Consider the following 20,526-nt stretch of genomic DNA (forward strand, 5'->3'; position numbering starts at 1 on the left):
CTCTCCCTGCCGACCACGCTGTTTTGTATGAAAAGTGGGCCCGCGATGGATGGATATGTTCAGATTCGATAATAACATGTCATACTTCGCGCAATAATGGACTGGGTGATGTCCTGAGCTGTTAAAACTAGCTTGATAGTCATCTACGGAACGTCCGACTGGAATCTGACTTCCATGCTACGTTCATCGACCCGCCGTGACTTCCTTGTTGGCAATGATGGAGACAACGTCTGCCCTCACGACACGCCCTCTACAGGGGTATTGCTCCCGGACGGAGATCTTCCGTCAATATAATCCTCCTAGTACCGTTGTCAACGGTAGCGGACACCCCGTGAAGAAACTCCGTACCCTACAGCCAAATGTGATACAAGTCCATCATGGAAGGATAAACCCGTATCCCACTCCAATTGGCACCTCTGTCCCAGGATCTCAGGGTTTCGGCAGCAAACCTAACGGTTTAGGCGCAAGGAACCAACCTTTTGATTACATATCCCACGATCTGGTGACAGAGACCAATGGCACGCCTAATGATTCTAGCACTTCGACTTCTTCCCAATCCGCCTCAAACCATGGGACGTCTACCTCGCCATCGACGGTCTCGAATTTCGCTTCTGCTTCTTCCTCTTCTTCGTCTTTCCCCGCAGATTCCGAGAGCTTTCATGAGAACCTTGACTACACTAAATATCGCCCACGATCCTCCATTCCATCGCGTCTCCCAGGCCCGGTGTATGCGCAGCAATGTGTGGCGGCAGCATATGCGTCAAGGCTCAATCCTTATGCCCTCCATCATAAAGAACAAGAAGCGCTGCAGGATCATTTATGCCACCTTCATGTTACCGTCTATCTCAACATACGAAACGGTATACTTCGACTTTGGACGCGCAATCCCATGGTGAGTGTGACCAAAGAAGAGGCGCTGGGATGCGCCAAGGATTATCGTTGGATGAACCTGGCTTCATTTGCGTATGAATGGCTCTTCCGAAACGGCTACATTAATTTCGGCTGTGTCGAGATCCCGGTGCCCGTGCTACCTCCGAAGAAGAGTCGACGGAAAGGGCCTGTGATTGTTGTTATTGGGGCAGGAATGGCGGGTCTGGGCTGTGCACGGCAGCTAGAAGGTTTCTTCAACCATTACCAGGATAATTACACAAATCCCCGTGTGGTTGTTCTCGAGGGTAGACGCAGAATCGGCGGGCGGATATATTCACATCCATTACGAAGCCTTCAGTCGTCTACGTTGCCTCCGGGTCTCGTTCCCAAAGCAGAAATGGGGGCCCAAATCATTGTCGGGTTCCATCACGGTAATCCGTTAGACCAAATCATTCGAGGCCAACTGGCCCTCTCATATCACCTGCTGCGTGACATATCCACGATTTACGATATTGACGGCTCTCCAGTGGACGAAGTGCGCGATGCAACTGCTGAAAGCCTCTATAATGATATACTCGATCGCTCGGGCGCCTATCGGCACAAGTCTGTGATCATTCCAACCGCAGAGGGTGACCGCGAGCTTCTCGATTCGGGCCGTGACGTCTCAACGAGTGATGGGGTGACAGTGAGGCAATATGAAGAGGCGCGTGCTGCTGGAACCATTGGACTTTTACTTCCTGCAAAACGCATCCGCCGAGGCGTGGGGCATAAAACCGCAGATATCAAATCAGCTGGGGTTCCCGTAGCAGATCCTGGTCAGGTTGAAGAAAATCCTGCTACTCTTGCGTGCCAGGCAATGGGTTGGAAACTTAACAACGGAGTGTCACCGAACGAGACCATCAACCTGGATCCAATCGCCAGAGCTTCAAGGTTCCAGACTCTAGGTAACGTAATGGACGAGGGTGTCAGCCAGTACCAACGCATGCTACCTCTCACTCCAAAGGATATGCGGTTGCTCAACTGGCATTTCGCAAACCTTGAATACGCCAATGCCACAAACATCGACAAACTGAGTCTCTCCGGCTGGGACCAGGATATGGGTAACGAATTCGAAGGGGAGCACTCACAGGTCATTGGAGGATATCAACAGCTTCCGTATGCGCTGTGGTCATGTCCAACAAAGCTCGATGTCCAAACCAACAAAATCGTCACACGCATCACCTACAATTCTGACGCATCCTCCAAACACAAGATAGTAGTCCATTGCGAAGATGGAGACTCCATTGTGGCCGATAAGGTGATTTACACCGGGTCCCTAGGCACATTAAAGCACCAGACCGTTCAATTCTCTCCACCTCTCCCGGGATGGAAACAAGGTGCGATCGACCGACTCGGTTTCGGAGTCATGAACAAAGTCATCCTAGCCTTCGAGCAGCCTTTCTGGGATACGGAAAGAGATATGTTTGGGTTGCTGCGGGAGCCTAAGGCTGGAGCTAGCATGATCCAAGAAGATTACGCTGCCAATAGGGGCCGCTTCTACCTGTTTTGGAACTGCATGAAGACTACGGGCCTCCCTGTCTTGATCGCTCTCATGGCCGGAGATGCTGCTCACCAAGCAGAGCGTACTCCGGACGCTGAAATCATCGCCGAAGTCATGAGCCAGCTGCGGAACGTCTTCAAACAAACCGCCGTGCCTGATCCCCTCGAGACCATCGTTACCCGCTGGGCATCCGACAAGTTCACACGAGGGAGCTACTCCTATGTCGCAGCGGAGGCGCTCCCTGGAGATTACGATCTGATGGCCAAATCGATTGGTAACCTATACTTCGCCGGTGAAGCTACCTGCGGCACTCACCCGGCCACCGTTCACGGCGCATACCTTTCAGGTCTGCGGGCTGCGTCGGAAATCATAAACTCAATCCTGGGCCCCATATCAATTCCCGTACCTCTCGTCCCAGAAAAGACAAAGCCCATAAACACAGGTATACCCAATGGGATTCCGCTCGATACTACCACCCCAGACATCCAAGCCCAACAACCTAATGCTCCAGCATCCACAACAGACCCCTCATCCTCAACCTCCACCTCTACCTCCGAATCCCGTGCCTCCTACGACCAAGCCATGCTCGCAGCAGTCTACGCCGAGACAGGCCCACCCCAGCCCCGCCCCGCTCGCACCGGCCTGAACCCCTTCCTCCTCTACCAAAAGGACTTCTGGCCCAAGGCTCGCGCCCAGTGCGACCTCGCCCACCAAAGCCAAGCAGGCAACCCAACCGCCAAGGCCCCCCGCGACGCCGTCCGCGCCGCCCTCGGCCAAATGTGGCGAGAAGCCGCCGAAGAGGAGAAACGGCCGTACCTCGAGCAGGCGGAGGTGAACCGGCAGACGAGCGCGGAGATCGCAGCGAAGTGGAAGGCTGATAATGCAGAGTGGGAGAGGAGATGTGCGGTCGCGAAGAAGAGGTGGAGGGAGGAGAACCCGTTTGAGGAATGGGTTGCGAGGGAATTGGCGGGGCCACCGAGTAAGAAGGTGAATTTGGATGTTGGTGCAAGTACAGGTACAAGTACAAGTACAGGTGCAGGTGCAGGCGCCGATGTACAGATTACATCCTCTGTGCCTTTGGTTGGGTTGGCAGCTGGTGCCGCGCATCCTCCGGGAAGTGCCATTGCCTTATCGGACACAACTGTCATAGCACCTGCTTCATCTTCACCGCATATGCAGACAAACGGCGTATTACATCCGCCTGATTCACAGAACCAGGCCAACCCACTCGGATGAAGCAAAAAAAATTACTTTTGCGTGCCATTGACCCTGTCCATGTAGTCTCCAGAGCGGCAGACTACACAGACCTTGCCAATCTTTAACCCACTCACGCACTGCCAACCGAAGACTTCTCCTTTACTCAGTCGTCCGGGAAATACGGTTTGATATAGAGCAAGTCGAACGAGCCCAACCGTCAAGGATTATTCTATCACATTCTATTCTCTATATACGAAAAGTAATGTCATGATCAGCCCATCGTGAAAAAGTGGTGCTAGATAAGGCGACCTCCGCAACGCTCATAGTCGCCCGAAATGCCACGAGTCGTCGGAAATGGAACGAGCCGCCACCAGCCCTGACAACCGAGAACATGGGAAAGAAAAGCAGGAACATAAAACGCCGAAGTCTAAGCATATCGAAGTCGAGTTTAATCCAAAAGCAGAGATATCACGTCGGTCGAGATGATCCGGATCACATGAGGTAGAGAAGCCTCAAATGTGAGAAGGGTGCGGCAGGAGAACGTGAGGGGGTAGAAGTCGGGTGTATTCACAGAGCGGGGTTGGCGGGAGCAGGGGGGAGGTCTTCACTTGATTCACTCTCGGCAATGAATCGTTCAGCCTCGAGGGCGGCAACGCAACCAGAACCTAAAAACCATGAATGTTAGAGCCATCGTTCAATCTACCTTAAAAGACACAATTTAAACTCACCAGCACTGGTAATTGCCTGACGATAGCGCTTATCCTGCACGTCACCGCAAGCAAAGACGCCCTCGCGGCTGGTGATGCTAGTGCCAGGCTTGGTGAGGACGTAACCCTCCTCGTCAAGGTCAAGTTGGCCCCTGACCAGAGCAGTCGCGGGATCATGACCGACAGCGTAGAACAGACCGTTGGCCTCAACGACCTCCTCCTCGCCAGTGACAGTGTTTTTGACGCGGAGGTGGGTCATCAGACCGTTAGGCTTCTTCTCTCCGAGAACTTCAGTGGCGGCAGAGTTGAAGCGGACAGTAACCTTGGGGTGGGACAGGAGACGCTTGGCCATAGCCTTGCTAGCACGGAGCTTGTCACGGCGAACGAGCACGGTAACGCTACTGCCATACTTGGCTAAGAACATGGCCTCTTCGGCAGCAGAATCACCGCCACCAATGACGTACAGGGGCTTGTTGCGGAAGATAGGTACGGCACCATCGCATACAGCGCAGGCGCTGATTCCGTTCTGCCAGTAGACATCCTCACCGGGCAGGTTGAGGCGGCGGGCGTTGGCGCCGGTGGCAATGATCACGGCATCAGCAGTGCGGGCAGGCGCATTCTCGGGGCCGTCGTTCCATTCGGTCCACAGCTTGAACGGCTTCTGCGACAGGTCGACCCTAGAGATCGTCTGGGTGATCACCTCAGTGCCGAACCGAATAGATTGTTTCCGCATGTTGTCCATAAGTTCTGATCCGCCAACGCCATCCGGGAAACCGGGGAAGTTCTCGACATCGGTGGTAGTCGTAAGCTGACCGCCTGCAGCGGTGCCACCAGCCAGCATCCCCTCATACAGGACGGGTTTAAGTTCCGCCCGCGAGAGGTAGATGGCGGCGGTGTGAGCGGCGGGGCCAGAGCCGATGACTAGGTGGCGTTAGTTCTTTTGTCCCCCGAGCATTCTTGCAACAGGCAGGAAGAATATACGTACTGACAACTTTGCTGTGAGCCATCCTCGAAGTCGAATTGACGCGCAGTGGCGTCGAGAACGAATTTGATAAGACCGACGGAGACGTGGGCGAGTTTTGCAGGTGCGACGAAGCGGCGGCAGCAGTGAAGCCCAGAGAGGATCTAAGGGAAGGGAAGGGAAACCGGCGAAAGGCTGACGAGAACAGCTTGGCGGTTGTAAAGGAGCGAAGATAGAAACAGAAGGAGTGGAAGAAGGGCCCCGGAGGGGAGTTTTTAATTAAGCACGAGGGGCAAGGGGTGGGGACAAGACAAGGCACAGCGATTGACAGCCAAAGGAGGGCTAGACAGACGCGCGATTAGCTAAGAAGAAGAGTCTTCTGGATGAAGATCAGATAAGGAGCAATTGAGACGCGAGAAAAGGCCGATTTTGATTCTGATCTCTAAGCAAAAACTGTGGAAATCTGCAGAAACCGACCAGACCGAGACTTTGCCGCACCGCAAAATCTGGTCCCCAGTGGGGTCACGTGCAGGCCGAGACCGCGGCTGATTATCAAACACCGAAGGCTGCTCGCTCACCATCCACGCCTGCCTGGCTCGTCTGGTCCCAGTCCGAGGCAAACTAACTCTGCTCGTCATTAAAGTTCCATCTTCGCTGCTGATGACGACTTACGTTCCACGCATCAATCCTCAGCACCGACAAATCATCAACGGATTCCACCTGCGTCAACGTCCCGATCGCTTTACTAGGTTAATAAGGTCCCACATACCGAGTGGCAACCCCCAAGAATAACTACTCACCAACGATATTGTTCAGCCAGTAATAGTTCTCATGTCCAGTCTCAAACAGCAACCGCAGATGAAGCTCCCCTGATGGAGACGTCGGGCCAGACGTCTGAACAAAGATGTCCGCCCCATCGTCGGTCCGCAGGTTATACCGCGTATCGGCGGAAAAGATTCCAGTTTTGGGGTCGACGATACCCCAGTCAGCGCCGAGGTCGAGAATCTGCCCTGGAAGATCGTCAGGGCTCTTTCCACCTGCTATACCACACTGGGACTTTGGTTGGAAGACAGGTGGGAGGTGGGAGGTGGGATGAGTGTGTACGTACCAGACATCCGCGGACCTGTAAAGTTCCCCCCGACAATAGGGATAGCATTTCGAGTGCCCCGTGGGCCGTCCTCGTTCATCACCGACCCCTTACAGTTCGCGAAAGCTGTGTAGAGGAAAGATAGCTCTGGTGCTGGGGGGTCGGCAGCGGCGACGCATGGGATTTGGGCAGGTGTGTAAATCGTCAGGGCCGCGACGGCGAGTCCAAGTACTCTGCGGAGCATTTTGCGGTTTCTGTCAGTAGTAGTGCCGGATTTGTAGTCAGTGATCTGTGAATCTGTACTCGTTCACCTTGTACAAACGGTCGTTATATATCCCTGTGGCCTCGACGGCACGGTAGTTGTTTTCTCCAACATTGCCGATTTGTTCCAATGTCCCCCTTGACCAAAGCGAGGTTCATCCGCAACAATTTTGGCTAAATAATATCCCATGGCATAATAAGATCGTCGCGGCAAGCAAGTCCGCGTCTCAGGTAGCCCGTCCAATTGGCAACCCCGCATTTCTTGACAATGAGCATCAAGTGTCGTGGTAAAAAGTGAATATCCGGCGTCCCTTTCCAACCCCTCCCCCTTCCCTTATAACTCGGATGTATGCTGGAGATTACGAAGAGAATATTTTGAGTCTAAGTTTTGGGTGGTCAATTATGCGTCTTACTCATTGATTTCCTCCAGTCCTTGGGATTGACAGCGTTTAACAGCTATGTACTTGCAGGCAATGGACAGCGCAATGTCAAGACTATCGCTTCCCCTCTTGCATAGCTGCTGCGAAGACGCCGTAGAAAAGCGACTCTGGCCCTGTCATGTCGATTTTAGCTGCTTCATCCCTCATTCGTTCGGACCTGCTCTGCACCTGGTCGCGCAGCGATTTCCAATCCAACCCGACAAGACGACCATCCTGCTTGACGATCTTCCCGTCGACAATAACGGTGTCAACGTTCTTCGACGACGCATGAAAGACCACAGTCCCGATGGGGTCCAAAACGGGCACCATGTCGATATCATCGCAGCGGAAGAACACCAGGTCAGCCTTTTTCCCAGGCTCGATCGAACCGACGACCGAGTCCATCTGCATCGCCTCTGCGCCCCCGAGGGTCGCCTTGCGTAGAATATCCGCTGTCTTCCTTCCGACGTCCCTTTGTATCGTCTGGTAGTCGTCCTCACGCGCCCGCTGTACCTGGAGCGCCAACCTCATCTGCGCGAGAAAATCATTCCCCTGGTTCGAAGTGATATCTAGTCCCAGCCCCGTTCGACAGCCCAGATCCCCTGCTTTCCAGATAATAGGGTATCCCATCCCCATTTGCAGTTCCGTGTCTGGCGTCCCGATAATCCCAGCGCCAGACCTCCGCACCGCATCCAGCTCCTCATCCGTCATCCACGCGCCATGGCTGAAAACGATATCCGATCCCATCGCCCCAGCGTCTTCAAACTGCTGCACGACCTCAGCCCTCGGCCGCCCGTGGCTCGATATCACCGACGTATGCACCGTCGAAATCCGAGCCCCCAGCTTCCTCGCAATCTCCAACCCCTCGACATTCGCCTCCCGCGACCGCATCGGCGCCTCGTCCAGCGCAATCCCAAAGGTAAGCAGCGAAGTCGCAGGATCATTGTCACCGGGAAATAACTCCCTTTTCACACGGCGCGCATCCTCAATCCGCGCATCCAGATTAAACCCATCAGAGCCCACGCTCGCCGGCTCCCCCGCCACCGTTGGATTCTGATAAAACCCATAACAGAATGTGCCCCGGATCCCGGCCTCCTTCAACCCGCGCACAGCTGCATCGCCGTGTTCCGGCGAGTTAATCACGTGGCAGTGATCCAGGACGCTTGTGACGCCGTTATTGAGCAGACTCAGTGCCGCCGCGTAGTTAGCAACGTAGACGTCTTCTGCATTGTACAGGCTCCCGTAGACCGCGCGTAGATGGCAGCAGTACCCGAAGAGGGTCCAGTCGACTGTTAGCCCGCGCAGGAAATGCTGCCACATGTGGTGGTGGCCGTCGACGAAGCCCGGTGTGATGATGCAGTCTTTGGCGTCGATTGTCGTCGCAGTCGCAGTCGCGCTGTCACTCGGACTCGCACTCGGGAGCGAGAGATTGGGGCCTACGGATTTGATATAGGAGTTTTCTATGAGGATGTCGTGGTTCGTTAGGACTTTGCTACTGTCCGACCGGTCGACGGGGACCACCGTTGCGTTTTTGATGAGGATGTAGGAGGTCGACATGCTGGCTTATTTCTGATAATACGATAAAATGGACGATTTCAAAGAAGAAGTTGCTCAAGTCAGCGGCAGGCCATTCCCCTCTTTTTAAGCGTATACTGGAAGTTCAGCCCCGCGGACGTCACTGCGCAGTCGATTGCCAATTCTGGTTGGCCTTGGATGAACCCGTGGACCCTGCCCTGTAAGGCCCCTCAAGGTCTGACTCTTGAAACAGAAAAAGTAAGTTCAGCTCTCAGCTTTTCACCTTTGGTTCTTGGAGTAAGGCCTCCCGCAGCTAACCTTGAAAAGCTGCCAAAAGCTGCCAATTATCGTCCTGTTAGACGCCCAGAGACGCCCGAATGTCAGCGAAGGTTGAGCCAACGCGAGTTCCAGGTAGCTTCGAGGTTGGTCATGTTGGATGCTCGATGCTTGGGGTGTTGCGATATCTCGGCAGCATAGAATTTATGACGAGCGATTGTCCGTCTGTTGCCGAGCCAAGAGAGGAAAGCATTGTCATCGGCCTCCAATGCGTTTGTATTCCTTGGTATATACACATGCGGGCCATGGCGGTCATAAATCATCAAATCATCGTAGATACAAGTCGTCAGAATAAACAATTAAGAATCCACTTCTTCCCGGAATCACGATCTCCCAAACCATTTCTTTATGCTCGTGCTGCGCTTCACATTGGGCCGTGGTTCTGGCTCGAGGAAAAGCTCGGATTCGTCCTCGTCATCGTACTCGTCGTCCATTGACTGGGGTTGTCGTTGTGGCTGAGGTTGGGATTGAGGTCCAGGCTCAGGTGTGACGACCTGGTCATCCTGGGGCTGTCCTTGCTTCGGGCCGGTTTGGGTATCGCGCTCCTCGTCGCTGAAATCCTCTTCCGTTTCCTCGCCGCCCAAGGACGGCTTGCTTGAAGCGTTCCGACGCACGCCCAGCCACTTCCGCCAACCTTTGGAGACCGGCGCTGCGGGAGGGTCATATTCGGTGCCCTCGAACCAGAGCGCTGGAATAAGAATTTTGTACGGCGTCGTTATGCCTGATGGATCCCGCGGGTTGAGTTCAAGGTTTAGCGTTACGGCTAAGCCCCCTTCGAGATTGACAAAGGTCCCTGCGCCGTCGTCTCCGCGTTTAGCGGCCTTCTTAGCACCCTTCTGGCTTAAGTTCGTCGGCCGTCGTAGCAGTGGACCAGGTCGGAACTCAGCCGTAGGTGGGAAGTAGGAATTGCCCGTGTCTGCTGGTGGGAATGGTCCGTCCATACTCATCCGTCGTGCGGGCGGAGCTCCGGATAAATTGAACTCCCTTGTGGGCGGCCGGCCCTTGCTCGAGAGCCTCCGGAGGAGTCCGCCTTGAGGCCTGTCACCACGGGTCAAGGACAGAGTCCTCTGCAGCACATTTGGACGCGGCTCTTCTAGAGAAGCTGGGGATTCGGATTCCGGGGTGTCCGGTGGAGTGGTGCCTACTTTGGTTAGACGGGATAAGAATAGTCACCATTCGTTCCGGTTTCACGTACTAGGTTCATATGCGCGAATAGAACACCAATTTCGCCGCGGCAACAGTCGCTTGTTATTACGAGCTTTGTTATTGACATCATGGGTGAAGATAGGAATCATATCTTCATCTGTGTTCGTGTCCATATGATGCACATGATTCCGTCGGTTTAGAGTATCTGAAATCATTTCGGTTGTAGGCATATCTGCGATCCCAGATGAGATAATGTTCGGCATATATCGGTAGTCCTTGTCCTTCGAGATATTCAGGTTGGGGTTCGAATAGAATTGTCCAATTGCGGCAAGATGCACATCACCGCTACCAAGTTGTCAGCGTGCGTTTACTATCGGAGCAGAGCATCCTCTCTCACCTCAGTATAGTTATCCGGACTGATTTCTCCGCGGCAAGATCTTGTAGGTCTTCAATCAGGTACCTTCTCTCAGACTTATGATGCTTCGCTGTCCAGTGATCATCATAGATTTCAACCTTAGCACCATGTCTATTTACTAGTCCACCAAAAAATCCGGCTTTACCCAGGGACTGTCGGCTGTTCAGGATGTTCTTGACCATAGCCTGAGACAAGGTTAGCATGATTACGAAACATTCAACATCGTTTCGGCCTACCACGCGAGGATATGCAACTGGAATGCTCAGCAGGACTATCATATGCTTTGTCTCCCCTTTGACGATCTCCCGGTGGCATCGGTCCCAAATAAGATCAGAAGTACGCTCACTTAGAACTTCATCGCTCTGTAGAATGGATTAGCCTCGTATCCGAAAAGTGATGAGAGTTGATCCTACCATCCGCTCGGTTCGGCAATCAAGCCCTAGGAAAGTTATTCCATCACCGAGAGGCATAAACAGATGACGACTGCGCTGATTGATATACGGCCCAGGTTCAGGTCCCAGAAGCCAGCTAGGTTCATCAACCTCTGTCTCTTCGGGAACGCTGTGGTGCTGGAAGAGTAGGTAGTACTTAAACGCGATATTACCGAGACCTGATATCACAGCCGAGCTCATAAACTCTTCTGGATAGGATCCGAACCCCTCAAGAATCTCATGGTCGTTCCAAATATTCACCATGGGTATTTGGGAATTGGCGAGGGAAAAAAGCCCTTGAGAGAACCACCTTGAGTAATTCTCAAGATAGGAAGTTTCCAGTTCGGCTTTGAATTCTGTATTGAGTGGCGCGCCGTACTTCTCACTCGGGTCTTTAATCCTCAGCCATTCCTGGAAATGTAATGAGTTGGCAGTGACTGTGTCGTTGAAGATCTGATCTCCACCACCGATCATTACATGGAAGGGACGAGTTTGATGTTCGTTGAGTACGTCTCGCCACAGGGGATCAGGCCCACACAACTTGCTGGAATCCACGCCTTGGCTGAATCCATTTCCGGAATGGAACATGATATTCATCGGCTGTCCTCGAGCTGGCACCCAAAACCCTATCGCGGGCCCTTGGTTCAGTCGATAGGCAACCCGTTGTTGCTTCTCCCCGAGTTCAATTTCGATCTTGAACCTCCAAAATGTGACATCTCTCCCGGGATCAGCATAGAGACGGGCGCCCGGGATCTCCTTGTATGTGCCGGTTGTCTCGCCGTCTATTGAGTGTATTCTATTCGCCGGCACCGGCTGTTTGAGACCCTCGGTCCGGTAGTCAACGGCACTGGGAGACATCTCGTAGATTCCGTCATCGTTCTCCACGAAAGAGAGGTCCACCTCCTCCTCTGTGTGATCGACAGGTTTCACATAAAGAGGACGGCCATCTCGACCCAGTTTCATCAGTCCAGCGGTCGGATCGATGTACTCAGGCGCTAGCTGCACCCCCTCGCTGTTGATCTGAGCGGGGGGCGGGGGAAGAAGGTCCATAGGTTGAGAAAATAGTCTAAGAGTTGGTGGCGGCTCATAGGACGAGATGGAATCTTTGGTCACGATTAAAATGCTGCCACTCCAGGTCTCTTTGTCCACGGGGCCATCTGGACCGTCTATTCTGACACGTTTCAGGCCCGAGTAGCGAAGTAATGGGCCGGATTTCAGGAATATCAGTGGCTTAAAGCGCTTGGGAGCTGTAGTCATGATACATTGTCAGTTATTCGAGTGTTGATAAAGAAAACGACGATTCAATCGTTAGCTTACGAGATATCTTCTGCGCAGGAGGCTTTTGGTAATTCTTTGGCAGTGCCCTACTCTTTCGTCGATTCTGGGTACCACCACCTTCCCACCATGCTTTACCTTTGTCAACATCCAGCGTCTGGAAGTCAAAGTCGGAAATCTCAAGCCTTGCGATCGGCGCACTCTTCCATTCTGAAAGCGGAGGTGGTGTTGGCGGCGGCACGTTGAACGAGACGGTATTGCGCTTGGACTTGGTCTGTGACCGCTGGATGTTTTCGGTACTCGCAGGTACCATGGAGTCCCCGCTAGCTCGCAAGTCGCGGGTGACATTTAACTTGTCAGTCCTAGAATTTGCTGCCGGTAAATCTATACGGTGCCCGTTCTGTTTGGCGTGAGGGCCGTTTTCAGACCCAGGAGCCACCTGAACATTCATAGCGACAGCCTGGGTAGGCGCCAAAATAGCATTCTCCCCTGAACGAGGAGTTATGGAAGAGTGAGGTGCCTTGAGCTTCTGGGAAGGTAGAACATTACTACTTCGAGATGGCACTTGGTTTGATCCTCCTGGGGTCGTATGGGCGTCTTCCTGCTGGTGATTTATCGATACCGAACCTCGAGGGACACTGCCACCTTTGACTACTTGCTTGACAGGGGGCCTGTTGCCCGCGTATTGAGACTCAGCAAGTGGCCGTGCTGCATAATCGTGAAGCGGTGGCGCGCTGGTCCGCGAAGTCGTTGGTCTTTCGAGGTCAGGTCCTTGCGGTGGGGTAACATTACCTTCCCTCTCATGCGCTCCGCTCTGCGCGTTCGACTCTTTGCGGGAAGAGGAGAAGGTTGGGTATTGGCCCTCATTGTCGCCTTTCTGGCCCGCTTTCGTCGTGGTATCTCGGGAGCCGTGAGCAGAGGCGTCAGCGGATTTCGCCGGCGCCCCCGCCATTCGCTCCTTTAGTTTTCTCTCGGCTTCCAGAGCCCGAGCCCTCTTCTCCTCTTTGCTAATTCCGCTCAGGGCCACCTCGAGCTTTTGCAGAGGCGATCGATTAAACGCCCAATCATGTTGTTCGCCTGATGACCGCACGGTATCTGATCGACTTAAGCGTGAAGCGTGGCTCAGCGAGGCCGGTGCTCTACCGCTGGGGGTTTCGTGGGTGGTCGATGTTCGGGAATTCCGCGCAATATAGTCGTTTGGTTCCGCCGGGAGAGCTTAAGCAATGACTGTGTTAACTTGCTCTATCCCCTCTGTACAAAGTATGAGAGTGAGATATGCATACCTAGATTTGATGGGTCCTTGGAGTTGACTTGATCCTCACTTCGGGAACCCCGGAAAGTAACCTCTGCATGATGAGATGGTCGTCGCTTGTGGGACAGATCCTGTGCAATGACACTGCTATGATTCTGAGAAGCCATCGTGCTGCTGAAGGCAATCTCTCGCCGACTTTGCCCCCTGGGGTGTTGTCCTCTCGCCGAGTAGGAAGCGGCCCAGAGGCGAAATGCCGTGTGCGCTCTATCAGCTCTTGTCCAGTCAGTAACGCAATGAGCGCGACCAATTAGATCGCCATACCCCGAATGAAGCAAACCTATCAACTCGCGGTTCGAGCCAGACGGCGAAAAAGGAGGCGAAGACAATAATAGGGCTCTGGACGACCGAGGCAGATTCGTAACAAATGCGAAGGGCTCTCAGCCGTCTGGATAGGAGGCCTGCGTTAATTTTCGAGCCACAGGAACAGCTGTCAAGTATCCTGGCGATTCCGACAGCGAAGCAAAGAAGAAAAAAAGATCTGGTTGCCTGCGATGTGCCCAACACAGGGGGATTTATTCCGGGATGACGATGTTCATGCATTGTATGTGTGGCTGGTCCCAGCCTCTCGCCTTCTGGTGCAGCTTGCGGGGCTGCACGACAAGACACCCGCCAGGCACCATCAGATCTGGCTTGTTTTATTTTCTTTTATTTTCTTTTTTTTTCCGCTTCAAACGTGTCCTAATGTTTGGCTGTCTGGGAGTTTTCCTGAAACTATGTTGTTGTATTTGGAGCTTCTCTCAGGAGAGAAGGGAACTGTTCGATTCGCGCCCGACCAGAGGTGGACTGAAATATGTAGGAGAGAATGTTGAAATATTATTTATTGAGTCTTCATGATACAGGCAGAACAAGGTTCAATCTTAAAGCCTTCGTCCCAGGGCCTTTCCACAGGATGGCCCGGCTTGTCCCAGTGTTTCCGCTTCTGGGAGACATGGCACCATCGATCCACTTCTTCAGGTGTGACATTGAGGCCTTACGATACAGGCATCAATCGTTCAGGAGGCGATCAGTGCCTGATTATCCAGGCCCCCAACACGATTTGTCAAAGCCCACAGCCTTCCAAGACCAACTTGAACAACTCTCCAGCTCTCTCAAAGAACTTCCCCACTTGGGATTTCTGTCGTCTGTTCTCTTATTTTTGTGATTGTTATTCATATCTGTCGAAACGTAGACAGTTTCTTTTCTTTCATCGGTTCCTGTGGATACCGTCTTTTTTGCCTTTCGCCCCCGTCCATGTCAGCCGTCTTATTTGTCCTCTTCTCACACACCTGAGAAGGAGAGCGACGTCCTCCTTTCCCGCCATTTGCCTTCGCCATGCGTCTTTCTGGCGCAGCGGCGGCCCTAGGGCTCTTATGCACTGCTACCGCCTCTCTCCATCCTCGTCGCTCGTACGAAACCCGGGATTACTTTGCCCTACACCTCGATGCAGCAGCCTCCCCAGTGGATATCGCTCAACGGTTAGGCGGTCGCCATGAAGGCCAGATTGGAGAGCTGGACGGTCATCATACCTTTTCGCTCCCTAAGGAGAGTGGTGCAGATCTCGATGCACTCTTAGAGGACTTGCAAACCAAAAGGAAACTCCGGCGACGTCACACTGGTGATAACGCAGGGGTCCTCGACAATGAAGAGGAAAGCCTGGCCGGTATCCTCTGGTCCCAGAAGTTGGCGCCAAAGAAACGTCTGGAGAAGCGAGTACCACCGTCTGAGCAGTTCACTAGGGTGGTCACCCGTGACAAGAAGGAGAATGTGGAAGCCGTCCAAGCTCGGAGTGAGCTTGTATCTACCCTCGGGATTGCAGACCCTATCTTCGAAGCACAATGGCATCTTTTCAACACACTCGAAGTTGGTCATGACATGAATGTTTCGGGGGTCTGGCTAGAAGGTATTACAGGAAAGGGCGCAACTGCAGCGATCGTGGATGATGGCTTGGACATGTATAGCAATGATCTAAGCCCTAACTACTTTCCTGAGGGCTCGTATGATTTCAACGATCACACCCCCGAGCCAAGACCGCGTCTCCGCGACGATAGGCATGGAACCCGATGCGCAGGCGAGGTTGCAGCGGCGAGAAACGACGTGTGTGGCGTAGGCGTCGCATACGATAGTCGGGTTTCGGGGATTCGAATCTTATCGGGGGCTATTGATGACACAGACGAGGCTAGCGCCATCAACTATGCCTACCAGAAAAATGACATCTACTCGTGTTCCTGGGGCCCCCCGGATGACGGCGCCACGATGGAAGCTCCCGGAATCCTCATCAAGCGAGCGATGGTCAATGGAGTCCAGAAAGGGCGAGGCGGGAAAGGATCGATATTTGTTTTCGCAGCCGGAAATGGTGCTTCCTCTGGGGACAACTGCAATTTTGACGGCTATACCAATAGCATCTACAGTATAACAGTCGGCGCCATTGACCGGGAAGGCAAACACGCCTCTTACTCGGAGTCTTGTTCCGCCCAGCTAGTTGTTGCTTACAGCAGTGGGGGAACAGATGCGATCCACACAACTGATGTTGGTACTGACAAATGTTACTCACTCCACGGTGGAACGTCTGCCGCGGGCCCGTTGGTAGTGGGCGCCATGGCTCTTGTTTTGAGTGTCCGCCCGGAGCTCACCTGGCGGGACGCTCAATACCTCATGGTTGAGACGGCAGTTCCAATTTACGAAGATGATGGAAGCTGGCAAAACACCAAATCTGGACAAAAGTTCAGCCATGACTGGGGGTTTGGTAAAGTGGACATCTACTCCCTTGTGCAGAAAGCTAAGACCTGGGAGCTGGTAAAGCCGCAGGCTTGGTACCACTCTCCGTGGTTAAGAGTGCAACACAAGATTCCCCAGGGCGACAAAGGCCTTGCGGCCATGTTCCAAGTTTCCAAGAAAATGGTCAAGGACGCAAATATTGCAAGGCTGGAACATGTTACCGTGACTATGAACGTGAACCACACTCGCCGTGGGGACCTCAGCGTGGAACTACGTAGCCCCGAGGGTGTCGTCAGCCACCTAAGCACGGCAAGAAAAAATGACGACACTGAAGCTGGATACGTCGACTGGACCTTCATGACTGTCGCCCATTGGTAAGCATCTCCATTCTAATTAGTTCGGCACCACTAACGTTCAAATAGGGGTGAGTCGGGAGTTGGAACCTGGACAGTCGTCGTCAAGGATACGGAAGTCAATGACAATGTTGGGGAATTCCTCGACTGGAGGCTCAATCTCTGGGGTGAGGCTGCCAACGCATCCAAGCAAAAGTTGCACCCACTTCCAGACGAGCATGACGATGATCACAATATTGAGGATGCTATTGTCGTTACTACTACTGTCCAGCCAGCGCCAACGGCCACGCAACCTCCTGACCAACCATCACATACCGTTGACCGCCCTGTAAATACTAAGCCAGCCTCGACAGACTCCAAGCCAAGTGGGAGCTCAACCCCTACCCCTTCGCCAGCTTCGGACAGTTTCCTCCCGTCTTTCTTCCCGACATTTGGTGCGTCCAAGCACACGCAAATCTGGATCTACGCCGCTATCGGCTCTATAATTGTATTCTGCGTCGGACTCGGAATCTACTTCCAGATCCAGCGGCGCAGACGCCTTCGCAACGATCGCGACGATTATGATTTCGAGATGATCGAGGACGAAGATGAAGCAAAGGCTATGAACGGATCATCGACCCGTCGTCGCGGCGGCGAGCTATACAATGCCTTCGCCGGAGAGAGCGAAGAGGAGCCTCTATTTAGTGACGAGGACGATGACGATGAGCCCTACCGAGACCAGGCAGCAAGTCCGAACCCCAGGAGAAGCGGCAGTGCAGACTTAGACGATACCCAGAGAGATCGCACTTAGTTGTGCAGGCATTTGTATCTTTACACCCTATCTATATTTTCCTTGTCTCATATCCCCTTCCCTTGTTGCTATTCTTGGATTACTGTGCGTTGCTAGAATTTGAAGCCCGGTGTGAAACGAATGAGAGAACTGTACATACTAAATCGCGCCTTGGAACTCCACAGGAGGTCCAATACAAATAACTGTGATTACCCAACTGTAGGAAACAGCCGGACTGTCAAATGGTCTACTTGGTAACTTGGATCACTGCCACCAATAGCTGGTGGAGGCTGCCTGCTTATTGGGAGGTCTTGGCGATGACGCTGTGCCAGCTCCCCGATTGACCAAACCTCACCTCCGAAACTCTCCATGAGCACAACCTCGATTGACCAACCTCCACCCCCACGCCCATCATCATCGTCTTTTAGGGCTTCATCTTTTGCACCTTTTCTTTGGCTCCTTCTCTATCCCCGTTGATTTACGCACCTCCCCTCTGTCTCACCAATATCCTTCGGCACCACCCTCGATCGGCCCCTCCATGGATCAAGACGACTTTGATAGCGTCTCGTGGCGTCATGGGCCGGGCAGCGATATCTCCCGTCCTACGACATCTGGAACCGATGCAGACGAGCCTCCCGATTCTCACCATGACCCCAATGGCAAGCGGAGGATGAGCTCGGCGCCCGAGACGCCTCAGGCGGGACCGCTCGCGGACGCCCTGAATCTCGCAGGTATCGGAGATGGAGTGTTAGAATGTCGGGTAGATTCGCCTTTGAAAGAAAATGACGGGACCAAAGATGCATACATATCATACTTGGTCACAACGCATGTGAGTCTCTTTGCTTCAACGACCTGGTGATACCTAGCTGCCTTGCTGAGCTGCAGGCTCGAGTGCTAATTGGATAAACAACAGACCGACTTCAAGTCCTTTCAGAAATCAGATTTCGCTGTGCGGCGGCGATTCACTGACTTTTTCTTCCTCTACAATACGCTTTACCGAGAGTATCCCGCCTGTGCGGTGCCGCCGCTGCCAGATAAGCATAAGATGGAGTACGTTCGAGGAGATCGGTTCGGACCTGAATTTACATCTCGAAGGGCATGGTCTCTGCATCGTTTTCTGAAGCGCTTGTCGCTGCACCCAGTTCTCCGTAGGGCTCCTTTGCTGGCCATCTTCTTGGAGTCTCCCGACTGGAATGCGCACATGCGCCTGCGATCATCTCGCAACTCGACCAGTGGATCGGAGGGGGCCGGAACAGGCATATTTGACAACTTCACCGACACATTCGTGAATGCATTCACCAAAGTCCATAAACCAGACCGCCGATTCATCGAGGTGCGGGAGAAGGCGGATAAGCTCGACGAGGACCTAAACCATGTGGAAAAGATTGTGGCCCGAGTCGCCCGACGAGAGTCTGACTTGGAGACGGATTACAATGATCTCGCGACTCAGTTCCGCAAGCTTGTGCCCCTTGAGCCGGACGTTGAGGTGCCATTGCAAGTCTTCGCAGCCTCTGTGGAGGAAACGGCGCGGGGAATCAAAACACTCAAGGATCACACGGACCAGAATTATCTGGGATCCCTCCGCGATATGGAAGCCTACATCATCTCTCTTAAGGCACTTTTGAAAACTCGTGAGCAGAAGCAGCTCGATTTCGAAGCACTGGTCGACTACCGTAATAAAGCGGTGGCGGAGCGGGACTCCCTCGCCGCGAACCCCTCTTCATACTACGCCTCCAACCCACTCACCTCCTCCCCAGCTTCATTCATCCGATCTAAAATGGAAGACATGCGTGGCGTCGACCACGAGCAGTCACGGCGGGAGAGAATGCGAAAGCTTGAGCTCCGAATTGACGAGCTCACTCGCGAGGTTGATTCTGCCAAAACCACGTCAGAGATGTTTGACGAGGAGGTAGTCCGTGAGGTTGCGGACTTCGAGAGAATTAAAGCGATCGAGTTCCGTGATACCATGGGCGACTTTGCGGAACAACACATCGAATTCTACCAAGGAGTTCTAAACACGTGGGAGCGATTCGTTGCAGAAATGGAGGGAGACCTCGACGAAAATCTTGACGGCTCGCAGGCTACAGGAGCCCGCAGATAACATACAACCCCCCGCTATGGGACTCATTTTATATGAGGCTGTTAAATGAAACAGCCGGAGCTGTTTATATTATCTACCCTGCAATTGGTGTTCCCTTTAATATCCTTGGAGAGCAACAATGGTGGGCCTCTACGATGTTTTACGACATATAGTACTAGCTTCTCTTCAGTGTTCCTTCATTATAGCGATTATTTCATTCAAAGCGATTATCATCCGTTCCCCAGCCGTCCTGAGCCGATCCAATCCAGGGAGGCATCCACATTCTGCGCTGAGGGCCCATTCACGGCAGCTCTCCGTCGATTAAAACCTATCCCTCTCTCTCTGGCTCTCTGCGCACTCGAGATCAATCGGGCTCGGATCCCCTCTCGGATCTGAGATAGCCAGATTCAAGGCCCGCCGAACCCATTCCTTTTGTTCCGCTTCATAAGCCGAGCCCAAATACTACAGAATGGGTGGAGAATAGACAAAGGGGAGAGACATACCTCCCGGTATATCTGCGTCGGCGTCCTATTCAACTTCTTCTTCCCTGCTCCTCCGGCTGTCTCTCTCCCAGTCCCCTCTTCGCCAGACATCAACTGCAGGTAAATCTCTTGGTCATAGTTCACGGCGAAGGGAGCCTTAGGGTCGTGAGCGAAGTTGGCGCTGAGCCCTGGGTAGAGGGAAGGTTGTTTCTCGTGCTGGTTGTTAGTGGAAGTTGAGGCTGAGGGTGATTTCGACGCCTCATGTTGCGAGGCTGAGTCTGAGGGAGAAGGATTGGAGGATCCAGAAGGCGATGGTTTGATGTCCGAAGCCATGAACAGATCGACGGCAAGAAGGATGGGAAGAAAAGTGGATCGTCACAATGGAGAAATCCGCAGAAGCGGTAGATGGTGGGCTATGGAAGGTCTTCGTTAGTAAATCGCGAAGGATGCTGTCGCTAATTGAAGAATGGAATATTAGAGACGTTCGGCAGCGCTGGCGGCCTCGCCCGAGTATATCAATCGTCATAGCTCAGGCACCTCTGCGGCTATTGGAGGAGACTCGCCACTCAAAAGCTCAGCTGAGCTGACAGTGATTGCTTATTTTGCACGGCGATGAAGATCGCTGTTGTGTTCAATTGCCGCATGTCAAGCTGGATTCCTTGCTGGTCGTAAGAGC

At 53.2% G+C, this 20,526-nt stretch overlaps 8 protein-coding genes across 8 annotated transcripts; 3 read left to right on the forward strand and 5 right to left on the reverse strand.

Annotated features, from left to right (window-relative positions):
* Positions 1 to 214: 214 nt before the first annotated feature.
* Positions 215 to 3,615, forward strand: aof2 (putative lysine-specific histone demethylase Aof2; the record flags this gene model as incomplete). Its single annotated transcript, XM_071031745.1, has 3 exons — positions 215 to 2,852; positions 2,892 to 3,527; positions 3,590 to 3,615. 3 exons carry the CDS (start codon positions 215 to 217, stop codon positions 3,613 to 3,615), a joined length of 3,300 nt encoding a protein of 1,099 aa, XP_070880742.1.
* Positions 3,616 to 3,910: 295 nt separating this feature from the next.
* trr1 (thioredoxin-disulfide reductase TRR1) lies at positions 3,911 to 5,678 on the reverse strand. Its single transcript, XM_071027412.1, has 3 exons — positions 5,300 to 5,678; positions 4,336 to 5,235; positions 3,911 to 4,272 (listed from the first exon to the last, which is right to left on the reverse strand). The coding sequence occupies exons 1-3, from the start codon at positions 5,319 to 5,321 to the stop codon at positions 4,175 to 4,177; spliced, it is 1,020 nt and encodes a 339-aa protein (XP_070880743.1). The 5' UTR covers positions 5,322 to 5,678; the 3' UTR covers positions 3,911 to 4,174.
* A 218-nt stretch (positions 5,679 to 5,896) lies between these two features.
* Positions 5,897 to 6,606, reverse strand: BJX67DRAFT_375758 (DUF3237 domain-containing protein; the record flags this gene model as incomplete). Its single annotated transcript, XM_071031746.1, has 3 exons — positions 5,897 to 6,015; positions 6,076 to 6,285; positions 6,384 to 6,606. The coding sequence occupies 3 exons, from the start codon at positions 6,604 to 6,606 to the stop codon at positions 5,897 to 5,899; spliced, it is 552 nt and encodes a 183-aa protein (XP_070880744.1).
* A 403-nt stretch (positions 6,607 to 7,009) lies between these two features.
* BJX67DRAFT_325801 (uncharacterized protein) lies at positions 7,010 to 8,908 on the reverse strand. The gene has a single exon (XM_071027411.1). The coding sequence runs from the start codon at positions 8,597 to 8,599 to the stop codon at positions 7,118 to 7,120; it is 1,482 nt and encodes a 493-aa protein (XP_070880745.1). The 5' UTR covers positions 8,600 to 8,908; the 3' UTR covers positions 7,010 to 7,117.
* Positions 8,909 to 9,216: 308 nt separating this feature from the next.
* Positions 9,217 to 13,579, reverse strand: BJX67DRAFT_386243 (uncharacterized protein; the record flags this gene model as incomplete). The annotated part of the gene is made up of 7 exons (XM_071034028.1): positions 9,217 to 10,034; positions 10,089 to 10,384; positions 10,437 to 10,639; positions 10,691 to 10,816; positions 10,868 to 12,132; positions 12,203 to 13,375; positions 13,444 to 13,579. The coding sequence occupies 7 exons, from the start codon at positions 13,577 to 13,579 to the stop codon at positions 9,217 to 9,219; spliced, it is 4,017 nt and encodes a 1,338-aa protein (XP_070880746.1).
* Positions 13,580 to 14,553: 974 nt separating this feature from the next.
* On the forward strand, positions 14,554 to 17,585 carry kexB (kexin kexB). The gene is made up of 2 exons (XM_071030566.1): positions 14,554 to 16,540; positions 16,589 to 17,585. Exons 1-2 carry the CDS (start codon positions 14,784 to 14,786, stop codon positions 17,307 to 17,309), a joined length of 2,478 nt encoding a protein of 825 aa, XP_070880747.1. The 5' UTR covers positions 14,554 to 14,783; the 3' UTR covers positions 17,310 to 17,585.
* A 60-nt stretch (positions 17,586 to 17,645) lies between these two features.
* Positions 17,646 to 19,550, forward strand: BJX67DRAFT_367822 (sorting nexin-4). Its single transcript, XM_071030567.1, has 2 exons — positions 17,646 to 18,117; positions 18,202 to 19,550. The coding sequence occupies exons 1-2, from the start codon at positions 17,827 to 17,829 to the stop codon at positions 19,387 to 19,389; spliced, it is 1,479 nt and encodes a 492-aa protein (XP_070880748.1). The 5' UTR covers positions 17,646 to 17,826; the 3' UTR covers positions 19,390 to 19,550.
* Positions 19,540 to 20,463, reverse strand: BJX67DRAFT_325961 (uncharacterized protein). The gene is made up of 3 exons (XM_071027414.1): positions 20,414 to 20,463; positions 19,872 to 20,305; positions 19,540 to 19,797 (listed from the first exon to the last, which is right to left on the reverse strand). The coding sequence occupies exons 2-3, from the start codon at positions 20,181 to 20,183 to the stop codon at positions 19,690 to 19,692; spliced, it is 420 nt and encodes a 139-aa protein (XP_070880749.1). The 5' UTR covers positions 20,184 to 20,305; positions 20,414 to 20,463; the 3' UTR covers positions 19,540 to 19,689.
* Positions 20,464 to 20,526: the final 63 nt, after the last annotated feature.

This window comes from Aspergillus lucknowensis (genome assembly GCF_044049455.1).
Source record: "Aspergillus lucknowensis strain CBS 449.75 chromosome Unknown BJX67scaffold_82, whole genome shotgun sequence".
Taxonomy (NCBI): domain Eukaryota; kingdom Fungi; phylum Ascomycota; class Eurotiomycetes; order Eurotiales; family Aspergillaceae; genus Aspergillus; species Aspergillus lucknowensis.